Source organism: Papaver somniferum, chromosome 6 (assembly GCF_003573695.1).
Source record: "Papaver somniferum cultivar HN1 chromosome 6, ASM357369v1, whole genome shotgun sequence".
NCBI lineage: Eukaryota > Viridiplantae > Streptophyta > Magnoliopsida > Ranunculales > Papaveraceae > Papaver > Papaver somniferum.
Window position 1 is genome coordinate 43,974,961 of NC_039363.1, and position 12,547 is coordinate 43,987,507.

The 12,547-nt window shown below is 36.4% G+C and overlaps 1 protein-coding gene across 1 annotated transcript; it reads right to left on the minus strand.

The window, feature by feature from the left end:
• Positions 1 to 8,005: 8,005 nt before the first annotated feature.
• LOC113290772 lies at positions 8,006 to 10,483 on the minus strand. The gene has a single exon (XM_026540356.1). The coding sequence runs from the start codon at positions 10,481 to 10,483 to the stop codon at positions 8,006 to 8,008; it is 2,478 nt and encodes an 825-aa protein (XP_026396141.1).
• Between the last annotated feature and the right edge of the window lie 2,064 nt (positions 10,484 to 12,547).

Consider the following 12,547-nt stretch of genomic DNA (forward strand, 5'->3'; position numbering starts at 1 on the left):
TCAGCCGGTAGATCATAAAATTTGTCTCCCAGCGCTGAACCGTTCAGCGTTAAAAACACTTTTTGAGCGCTGAACCATTCAGTTTTTCAATCTCGCTGATAGTTGAACTGCGAGCAACTGTTAGGAGAAAGAACTATCAAATGCTAGTGTTAACTTTTTTCCCATACTTTTTTCATGATTTACAACACTTTTTGATCAATCTAGCAGTTCAATCTAGCCCATTGAAATTATCCTTATTTACAGTTTTGTAAGGCCAAGTCATAACCAGAATCCACCTATTAGTAGTGGTCCTCCATTACGGAGAATCACCGCATTTTCCAGCGCCATCATGATTGACTCCAATTGGTAATTGCGAACATAATGTAGGCTGCAGCCACCGAATAAGTTAGCCCAATTAGGATTCCAAACAAGTTGGCCTCGGGCTTCTAATTGTTCTCGAGCTACGGGTAGGGCGGGGGTGCAAAAAAAAAATTGTAGGTGGTGCAAAGGAGTAAAATTAGGCGTCTAAATAAACAAAGAGCTAGTATCATGGTGCCCTCCGTCCCTTCTCTATCCCTAAATATCTCTCAAAAACTTAAAAAATCAAGTATTATGATCTTCCATATCCCTACATGTCCCTCCTTTTCCCTATTAGGAGGATCACATCTGATCCCTCTTACAGGGAAGGGAAATCACACGGCTACTCAGTTGCCGTATGAATTTACACTTTTGGTTACTCAGTAGTCTTAGCATTTTACACGGTTACTGAGTTTCCGTATCTGGTTTTTAAAGTTTTACCCTAAAATTTTCCTTTTTCACTCTTTTTTTTTACTAAAACTCTTTTCTTACCTATTATATCTCCTTTTTACCTATTATATATATATCGTTTTTTACTCTAAAATATATTTTTTTACTTAAACAAATACTCCCTCCGTCCTACTGTTAAGTGACCTAGTTCAAATTTTAAGGCAAGCAATGGAAAAGAATATTTTTAAGCATATTTTATAATTATACCCTTATAGATAATAATTAGTGAAATTTTGAAATGATTTATCTCTCAAACTACACCATTGATGTTCGTAAACTTTATACCATTGAAAAGCATTTTAAAACACCTAGGTAACGAATATAAATATGCCTATCAAATTATGCATATTTCATATATTTCTTATAATCAATTAAAAGGATAATTTAAGAAATATCTCCTTGTTTAGTGATATAGGTCATTTAACAATGGGACAAAATCTAAAAGTAAATAGGTCACTTAATAGGGGGACGGAGGGAGTATATTCTTATTGGAAAAAAAAACTGGGAAAAAAATACGGCAACTGAGAAGCCGTATGAATAGTGGCATACGGCTACTGAGTTTCCGTATCGTGTAGGGAAGGGAAGAAAGGGCACCATAGTGAGGTTGCCTTCCTTGTGCTATCCCTTCCCTACATTTGAGGGATAGGGAAGAGTTGGAGGGCACCACAGTACTAGCTCTAAGGGAACATTATCTATATACTCCTTCTATGAGGCCCATTGAAAAATACCATTTTTAACTTAAAATATACCCCCAAGAGTACAAGATTACAAAACTATCCTTTTATAAAAACCACGGTAACCACTAAATTTGTTGGCCATTTGCATTTTATTTTTCAGTTTCTCTCCTTCTCAGTTTCTCTCTCTCACTTTCTCTCCCAAAAAACCAAATCAGATCCAAAAACAGATGAAATCAATCAAAATAAACACCAAAGAAACCAAGAGATTACTATTTTTACATGATCTAGAAGATCAAATTTGACTGAAAAACACCAATAAAACGAAAAAAAATAGATATTGGGAAATCGATTTTCCAATATCGGTTTACTGTGGATCTTCAACAACAATATTGAAGATCGAATCAAAGGTAAATAACAATTTCATGTCTCAAATAAGTTTACATTTAATTTGATTTCGATTTTTAGGGTTTGGTACAAGATTTATCTTCAAAATTTTGTTTGATCTATCGATTTTGATTTATGTTTCAAATAGATGTAGTTTTTTATACCGTTATTGATTTGTGTTAAATCATGCTAATTTTCTTTGATTTAGTGTTGTATTCATGTGATAGTAAACAACAAAATCAAGTGATTCTAGTGGTGTAAAGAAATCAACGGCTTCTCTTGGTATTAAGAAATTAGGAAAGGTAAAAAAAGGAAAAAGGTTTACTGGTTTACTTGCTTTTGTGCAACTTTGTAGTGATTTTGTTTCATTTATTGATTTTAATTCATTTATTATGTTGTATTAGTAGTATTGTTCAACTTGTAGGTGTTTTTCTTGAAGGGTCTAGGTGTAAGAGCAGTAGCAGGTGGTTTTATATGGAGCACAATTTATGCTATGGCTTCAGGTTTGGAAACAACCAGTAGTAGTTGCCTACAGTCTTTGAAACAACTTGTGCTAGTTGTTCCCAGTTTTGGAGACAACTTGTGCTAGTTGGATACATTTCTGAAGACAAGTTGTGCTAATTTTCATAGTTGAAGTAAACTGATTCAATACTAACTATTTATTTTGTTCAAAATAGATTAAGAAAACATGAAGGAAACATCAAAAGCAAAGGGTTTTTACACTGACATTGGAGTTACGGGTTTATTTTGTTGTTAGAATTAATAAGGGATAATATATGAAGAAGCATAACATTTGTCTCATTGTTACATTTACACTTTTAGTTATAGCTTGCCAAAGGAATGAATCTTACTATAGTTAATAGAATCAAGAATGAACTAGAAAACACAAAGTCATCCCCACATACATTATTGTTAGAGTATATCTCCATGTATTTTGGGGTAGACCAAAGTATAGTAAATAACGGTAGAAAGATCTAACAATGTTGGCACCAAGTAGTTTTTTCCATTGACATCAAGTAAGTTGTAACCATAGTTGAATCAATAGCTGGCAGCAAGTAGTTTTCTTTTCAATTCTTTTTTTATACCAAATTAAAATTAACATAAGAATGAATGTAACTAGATTGATATCTTGTATCTATTAATCACATTGCCGGAACGTGGATTCGGTTCTTCTTACACAAGTAGATCATGCATAAGTGTGCAGCCACAAAGTATAGGTCGTGATCGTAAATTTGTAAGTAGATACCCAAGTAGAGAAGATGATTATGAAAGAGATGCAGGCACTTCTGCAGAAAGACACAGTACTACGATCAAAGGCTATGAGTAGTCTCAAAATGGAGACTAACTCGCTCAAAGGATATGAACAGTTTGTTGGTGGGCTTGACACAAATAAAGATGAAGATGATTTAATGTGTTTAAGTTGTTTAAATTATAAATCCACTTAGTGATTAGTCCATTAAAAATAAGGTTTTATTTTTGTTAGATTTGTGTCTCTTGAATGACACTCTAAACTGAAATATGTGATATGAATGGACATATTATTTTAAAATGAATGAATTACTATGATGTATTGCGGGCATACAGGTTTATGGAGATATCTTAAATATACAAATAGACCCATGCAAATTATTTATTTTGTTTTGACTCAACTAGCTTAAGTTGGCTCTGAAATATGAAGTGCGACAATAAGTGGAGATAACTAAGCCAAGTTGGCTCGAAAATTTGGAGACAACTAGGTCAAGTTGGTCACAAAAGTAGAATCAAATTTCTCAAGTTGGATCCAAAAGTGGAGTCAACTAGCATAAGTTACCCTAAAATTCTGGAGTCCAGAAAACAAGTTGGCTTTATAAGTGTAGTGAACTAGCTCAAGCTGAGTTCAAAATCATACAAATGCACAGTCATTATGCCAAAAATATTTTTCAGATCAGATAAATGTTACACAGCCGGTATGCCATCACAAACCATATAGCCTTGGTACACTTCATTTAGAGCGTAAAAAGATCTTTAACACAAATCCATTACAGGGGAAAGGGAACTCAACTAGTAAGGACAACACAGATAATCCATACACTCCTAATACAAATAATTTACAGAAAGAATACAATGTCTCAATTTTATAAATGCCGAAACTAGTACATATTTCCAATGATTAATGAATATAATGTCTCCATGTGGGCTTGTTTACAGATCTGCTTCTATACTTCTCACATAAATGAGCCTTAGATAAGAGATACCTTCGAGTGCGAACAATCTGCAGCGTGGATAAATTTCTTAGCGACTTAATAAAGTAATATCAAAAAAGACTTGATACCATTTCAGTGGAAAATTACATCATCTAATGTATAACAACAGAGAGTATATGACAGATAGGGTTGCAACAATGAGAAAGTAGATAAAAAAAACAAAGCCAACTAGACCAAATTGTCTCCAAATTTTAAACAAACTAGCCCAAGTTGTCTCCAAATGTGAAAGCAACTAGACCCTTCAAAAAGAAAAAGGATACACAAAATAAGAGAACCTGGCGTGAGTCGAACACGCATCTTCTGACATTGAGTCAGTCGCGCTACCATTGCACCACATATTCGTTGCAACCACTCTAGGATATGAGTAAAGATAATTTCACATCTCAAAAAATTGGGTCCAACTAGCTCAAGTTGCTTCCGACTCTGGAATCAGTTGGCTCAAGTTGCCTCCAAATCTGGATCAACTAGTTCAAGTTGCCTCCAAAAGTGAAAGCAACTTTCTCAAGTTTCCCCAAAAATCTAGAGTTCAAGAACGAAATGGAGAAAACTAGAAAAATTTACACTAATGCTAATCCTAAGACAATCTTAAGACAGAACAGAACCATGTACATATGTCTTGGCAGATTATATAGACTCAAGAATCAATAAATGCATCAAGGGAGATTATGCCTAAAAATATATGGAACATAATCCGAATATGAGTAATGATAGTGGCAGCAACTTGGTCAAGTTGTTTCCAAAGTTTGAGGCAACTTGATGAGGTTGTCTAGGGTCACAATTACTTTACCTTCCCGACGGAATAATTGTGAATCGGTCAACAACACCAACACACATAAACCCACTGCACTTTCTTGGTAACACCACCCACAGGTTCATTTAATATAGTTGTTTCAATTTCACACTATTGAAGAATGAAATTATCGAACTGATCAATGCATCATGTGTGAGCAGGAAAGAAGCCACAACAAATGAAATGGGAGGAGAAATATTCAACAAAATGAGCCACTTTAGTTTACACGATGTACCACAACATACATAGCGACATATAAACATATATACTCAGAAGGGACATGTTGTTATATGTGAAGGCATGTCAAAACATTTTAAAAGGCTTAAAGTTAAGATATGTCTTCAACAATTCAAATTACTACTAAAAAGTAAAACATAAGTGGATGAATAGTTAGATCTAATGTTTATTCCCTATAAACTGAGCTTAAAGAAGCTCGTGAGAAGAATGGAAAACTAGTCTACCCAGTTAGCATTTTTTATCTGTTTCCCGATCCTCAAGCATGGTAGAACACAAAAACTTGCTTGCTAACAGAAGATAGCTTATAAAAGAAATAAGATAGATATTGCGAATAATCTATATGAAGTATGAATTATGATGGTAAGTACATACTGGGTGAGGCATTAGGAGTCGTTGGCCGTGGGAAGTCGTGCTACCATTTGCACCACATATTCGTTAAAAACCACTTAAAGAAAACTTGATCATTGATCTACCGAAAGAAGCAAACAACCACTCAAACAAACTTGAGTACTGTGATGAATCAATTAGTAGGATTGAAAATCACACACAATAACATACTCTTCCAAATGAATGAGCCTAAAATTTTATTGATTCTCTTTCTTCCTCCTTTCAACAACAACAAAAAAAACAGTAGAGGTAAATACACCAATTATTGTTCACACACCCAGGTAGCCACAATAGCCGTTAGATCTTCCAACCTACCAATCTAGTGACTAAGAGTACAAGGCCAATCGACCAGGGAAAGAAAGACACGTGTACACTACTTTACCCAATCATCTAAATCAGCACTAAGGCTATTCAGCTCACTCAGATGTTAGCTAACGGTCATATGGATGACTCAATGATAGGCATATGACAATACCCTCCCCATCTAAACATCCTTGTCCTCAAGGATGAACTCAGGAAACTGGGCATGAATGTGTGAAATGTCCTCCCATGTGGCATCTTCAGGCTGTGAGTTGGAACACTGAATAAGCACCTGGTGAATTGCAGTCCCTCCTCTTAAGCTTTCTCTATGGTCAAGGACAGCAACAGGTAAGACAGTGAAAGCACCAGAAGTATCAACCAATGGCAGAGATGCAGAAGGAGTCAAATGTTGGACAATCGTCTTCTTCAATTGAGAAACATGAAACACAGGATGAATTCTGGAACCAATTGGAAGCTTCAACTTGTAAGAAACAGTGCCAACCTTCTGTATAACTTCAAAGGGGCCATAATATCTTGCTGAGAGTTTAAGGTTTTGTCTAAGAGCCACAGATGATTGTCTGTATGGCTATAACTTCAGAAAAACCTAATCTCTCACATTGAAAGCTCTGTCACATCTTGAATTATCAGCATAAAATTTCATTCTGTCCTGAGATTTAAGTAAGTCTTCTTTTAGTAGCCGAAACATGTGGTTTCTCTCTTGGAGATACTCTTGAACAGAAGCAACTGAAGTAGTAGAATTGACAGGAAATTCAAGATGTGGAGGTAGGTATCCATATAAAGCCTGAAAAGGTGTAATCTTTAAACTAGTGTGAAAGTCGGTGTTGAACTACCACTCTGCAAGAGGAAGCCAGTTGGCCCACAGTTTAGGTGTTGTACCAGTTGTGCATCTTAAGTACTGTTCCAGACAAGCATTTGTCCTCTCTGTTTGTCCATCTGATTGGGGATGGTAAGCTATCCTGAGGTGCAAGGAGGTTCCCAGTGATTTGAAGAGTTCTTGCCAGAATTGACTGATGAATATTTTATCTCTATCTGACGCTATAGAAGATGACAGTCCATGTAGCTTAAAAACATGATGCATAAATTCCTTAGCTGCAGAGGTAGCTGTGAATGGATGGCTGAGGGCAATAAAATGGCTATACTTGGTGAATCTATCCACTACCACTAGTATGACCGAATTTCTTTTGGACAGTGGCAAACCTTCAATAAAATCCATGGATATGTGTTGCCAAGCAGCATCTGGGATAGGCAGTGGTTGTAAGAGACCAGCAGGAGCATTGTGTTCAGATTTGTTGCATTGGCATACTGTACAACTGACTACAAATTGGAGAATATCCTGTTTCATTTTAGGCCAGAAAAAATATGATTTGGCCCTATTGTAAGTACCAAGCATGCCTGAGTGGCCACCAATAGCTGAAGAATGGATTGATGCCATGATGGAGTTTCTCATGTTGTTACCAGCACCAACATATAATCTCTTTTTATATCTGAGAATACCCCCATGCAAAGATAAGGTTGGGTGGACAGGACTGATAAGTAATTGAGTCAATAGTTGTTTAACAACATTGTCATATGAGTAACTGCTGAGAATGTCTTGAGACAACTGAGGTTGAGATAAAGAAATTGCAGAACATTCAGAGGCAGGAGGCAGTCTTGACAATGCATCTGCTACAATATTATCCTTCCCCTTCTTGTATCTAATCACATAGTCCAGGCCTAAGAGCTTCATAATCCATTTTTGTTGCACAATGGAAGTCATCCTTTGCTCCATGAAAAACTTCAAGCTCTGGTGATCAGTGTTGATGATAAACTGATTGTGAGAGAGATAATGTTTCCATTTTTGCACAGCCATGACAGTGGATAATAGTTCTTTCTCATAAGTGGATAATGCTAAGGCTTTGGGACCCAGAGGCTTACTGAAAAATGCAGTAGGCTTGTCATGTTGCATTAATACAACACCAACTCCTCTAGTGCAGACATCAGTTTCCAAGAGAAGAGAAATCAGGAAGATCTAGAACAGGAGAAGTGGTCATGGCTCTTTTGAGGTCTTGGAAAGCTTGTACAGCAATTGGAGACCAAATAAATAAATTCTTCTTGATCATGTCAGTAAGTGGCTTGCTTATGTTGCCATATCCCTTGATGAATCTTCTGTAATACCCAGTAAGGCCCAAAAACACTCTTAATTATTTCAAATTTTGGGGTTGAGGCCATGTTTGCGTGGCTGCTAGCTTCTCAGGGTCAGCAGCAACTCCATCAGCAAATATAAGATGACCCAAATAGTTCAACTGAGGTTGAGCAAAGTTGCATTTCTTGAAGTTAGCAAAAAGACTGTGTAGTCTTAATAGGTCTAACACCTGAGATAAGTGAAGTAAGTGTTCTTCAAGAGACTTGTTGTAGATAAGTATATCATCAAAAAATACTAACACAAACTTCCTGAGGAAAGGATGAAAAACTTTATTCATCAGAGATTGAAATGTAGCAGGTGCATTTGTCATACCAAAAGGCATCACTTTGAACTCATAGTGACCATGATGAGTTCTGAAAGCAGTTTTGTAGATGTATTCCAGATGCATTCTGATTTGGTGGTAGCCTTCTGTAAGATCCAATTTAGTAAAAATGGAAGAGCCATTTAGTTCATCAAGCAATTCCTCAATGAGAGGAATGGGAAATTTATCCTTAATGGTCATATCATTAAGTTTTATGTAGTCCACACAGAACCTCCATGAGCCATCCTTTTTCTTGACCAATAAAATGGGAGCAGCAAATGAACTTGTACTGTCCTGAATAATACCAGCATCTAACATTTCTTGAACTAATTTCTCCACCACTGCCTTTTGAATGTAGGGGCATCTGTAGGGTCTTTGAGAAGTAGGTATTGAGTCGGGTTTTAAGGGAATTTTGTGGTCAATGTCTCTGGGAGGAGGAAGTATTGATGGGGATTGAAATACATCCTCATAGATGTGGAGAAGAGAGGTAATCTCTGGAGGTGGAGAATAAATGGGAGTAGCTGAGATGGAGAAAAATTGCCCAATTATAGTATGAGTGTTATTTTTAAGGAATTTGAGAAATGATTCACCACTGAGTAACCTGCAAGAGGGCCTATCAGTATGACCATGTAATGTAATTTGTATCCCTTGATGCTGAAAGGAGACCTTAAGATCAGCTAAATTAAAAACCACATCACCTAATGTTTTCATCCAGTCAACTCCTAAAACCATGTCACAACCACCTAAAGGTAGTACTCTCAAATCACTAGAAAATTTGAATCCCTGCATAGACCATTGTAAGTTCTGACAAACACCATGGATGACATTAGTGTCACCATTAGCAACAATAACTAGCATCTGACCAGTTGGAGCAATGTGTAAATGTAATTTCTCAGCCAAAGCAGCATCAACAAAGCTGTGAGTATTACCTGTATCAATCAGGACAAAAATATCTTGATGCAAGAGTTTACCTGGAACTCGTATAGTGTGTTGTGTAACAAGGCCAGTTAAGGCATGAAGAGATATCTCCATGGTTGTATCTCCATAAGTTGAAGGAGAAACTGTCTCTTCCTCAAAATCCTCAATAGGTGGAGATGCAGGATCCTCATCAGAAGCCACTAACATGAATAACTGTTGTGATTTACATCGATGGCCTGGCTTGTAAAACACATCACAATTGTAGCATAGACCTTTATCCCTTCTAGCTTGCATTTGAACCGGAGTAAGTTTTTTAATAGGAGGTAGAGGTGGCTCAGGTTTAGTTGGTGTAAGGGGATGGGTAATGGTAGGTTTATCAGGAGAAAAAGATGGTCTAGGAATATTTGTGAGAGGTGGTAGTGAAGGCTTATAGTGTGAAGTGGGAGAAAATGAGATGGTGGAGGGTTGGAATTGTCTGGGGAAAGTTTTATATCTCTTAGATTGAGATTCAACTGAAGCTTGCTGCATTCTGGCTAAGTAAAAGGCCTCAGAATCTGTAGTGGGTTTTTGCACAAGATTTTTGATTGCTTCCTTAAGTCCACTGATAAAACTCATGGTGAAATAATCATCAGAGAGATTTCTATTGTTAGCCTTCATTACAGCTTTTAAGGATTCATACCTTTCATAGTATTCTTCTACAGTAGTAGTCTGAGATAATTTATTAAAACTACCCACATAGTTATCATAGGCAACATCTTCAAATCGACAACACACATCATAAGCAAAAGTATTCCAATCAATAAACAATTTACACTCCTGATAATCTAAGAACCACATATCAGCCTTATCATCTAAGTGAATAGAAGCAATATCAACTCTCTTATAATTGTCGATGGAACTTAAGTAGAAATATCTTTCACATTTGCGAATCCAATCTCTCGGGTTAGAACCATCGAAACGAGGAAAATCGATCTTAGGTTGGCGAGTGATATTACTTGAAGTTAGAGCAAAACCAGTACGATGATCAGAATCACTTCCGGAAGGAATTTCTTGGGTTGAACCGTTTGGATCTGGAGGAGGAGAAGCACCTAGGTGTTTGCAAAGTGTAGAAAATTGGAGACTCAAAGTTTCTTCGATTGAAGTCATTTTGAGTTTGATGTCGACGACATCTTTTTCCAGAACTGATAAACGTTCTCCATCTAGCTTTTGCTGATGAGCAACGTCCTTTACTGTAGGTGCTTTCTCACCTCCTGTCATGAATCAAAACACAGGATCGAACTAATCTGATACCAAATGTGATGAATCAATTAGTAGGATTAAAAATCACACACAATAACCTACTCTTCCAAAGGAATGAGCCTAAAATTTTAGTGATTCTCTTTCTTCCTCCTTTCAACAACAAAAAACACAGTAGAGATAAATAAACCAATTATTGTTCACACACCCAGGTAGCCATAGTAGCCGTTAGATCTTCCCACCTACCAATCTAGTGACTAAGAGTACAGGGTCAATCGACCAGGGAAAGAAAGACACGCGTACACTACTTTACCCAATCATCTAACTCAGCACTAAGGATATTCAGCTCACTCAGATGTTAGCTAACGGTCATATGGCTGACTCAATAATAGGCATATGACAAGTACACATAAGATACTTGCCAAAGACTAAAATTACGACTGCGTTTATTGATAAAGCTTCTTCAGGAGCAATGTCCAAAACTAATACTAATGTCAGTGTCCACTGATCAGTGGACAACTCTCTATCCACTGATCTTAGTACTTGTGTAGACATAAGAAGTTAAAGTCCAAATAGATAAGCATTTTACAGTGCCAATTAAAACAACCTTTTACATCTAAAGATACTGCACTAGCATGCAAAATCTAAAAATTTCAAGAATGAGATAACTCTAATAAACTTTTTACTGAACATGTAAATAAGAATACTATAAAACTGTACATGAAATTACCTTCAGTCTGAGCGTTTTCCTTCTGTGTTTTGCAAATATAGCTTTTTCGAAGGCTAATTTTGCATTGTTTATTGGGCTGGCATCAATATTTGTAAATCAATATATGAGTCTCCTGCATTGCATAAGACCAAGAAATCACTCTACTAATCCACAAAGCATATATAACATCGCAGGAATCCAAAAGCATGTGACGGTTTGAGTTAGGTCCTAAATAGACAAGCTAAGAATCCCAGCCAAAGCTGTAGAGAATGCAACACTGAAATCGTCTGAGTCTTGCACAAGTGAGAACATTCCGCCTTTGTTATTCTTGACAATGACTCTAAGCACCACAGTACGCAACACTCATTAGAAAATGTACCTAATTAAGTAAATTACTGTTAAAGAAAAATAAATTACTGTTATGGAATAAGTGAAACTACACTTATAAATTAGTACCACTCAGGAAAGAATTCCAACAAGTTTAATATTAAAAAGTGGATCAATGAATCCACTAATTCCCTCATGTATGGGACAATTTAAAGAAAAATGTAAAGGAGTTCACCTGATGTGTAAGTGAAAAGAAGAGGGTACCCAAATATACCACAATTTTAAACTTTTTCACCTATAATTCCTCTTACCGAAAGTGATTGTCTATGGACTGAATCGAGACAATACAACGAATCAGTATTCACACTTTGTGTGATCGTCTATGGATATAAGATCGAGACAATACAACAATCAAAGTGTGATTTCTTGATAATAGGTTCGGACTTAACCAAACTCTATAGGATCACTATCAAGGAGTTAACGTTTGTGTAATTTACTTTAATTTATAATAACAACAATTATAATTGCGGAAAACAAAAGTAAATAACACTGCAAGATTTTGTTAACGAGAAAACCGCAAATGCAAAAAAACCCCGGGACCTAGTCCAGAATTAAGCCGCTATACAAAATCAAACCAACTTCGTATAGTTGAGACCAAGCAACTAAACCTATAGTTCACCTAGTTTCTTCAGTATCTATCCCTGCGCTTCCGACATTCAATAAGTGCACGCACTGGAACAATTCCTTTGGTTCGTATTCCAAACAGTAAATGAACGACAAGTCTGTTCGGTAACAACTCTATTCAATCTCAGTGATATGAGTTAGACAAAGGCTTTTCTGTTTAATCCAATAAACTCCTTTGTAGGGTTTAGATCAATCTATCCAACAACTACCAAAGTAGCAGAGTTTAGATTATGCAATCAATAATAGGATCTATCAAGATGCTAAATATTGATGCCGATCTACGCAATTAATCAATCAAATCTATCAAGGATAAACCGATTATAGTTGGATCCCAGCCAATCAAGTTTTGTGCACACCAAAGATTA

Excerpts from the sequence above, each read along its gene's own strand:
- LOC113290772 (XM_026540356.1), bottom strand. The coding sequence starts at position 10,483 with ATGACAGGAGGTGAGAAAGCACCTACAGTAAAGGACGTTGCTCATCAG.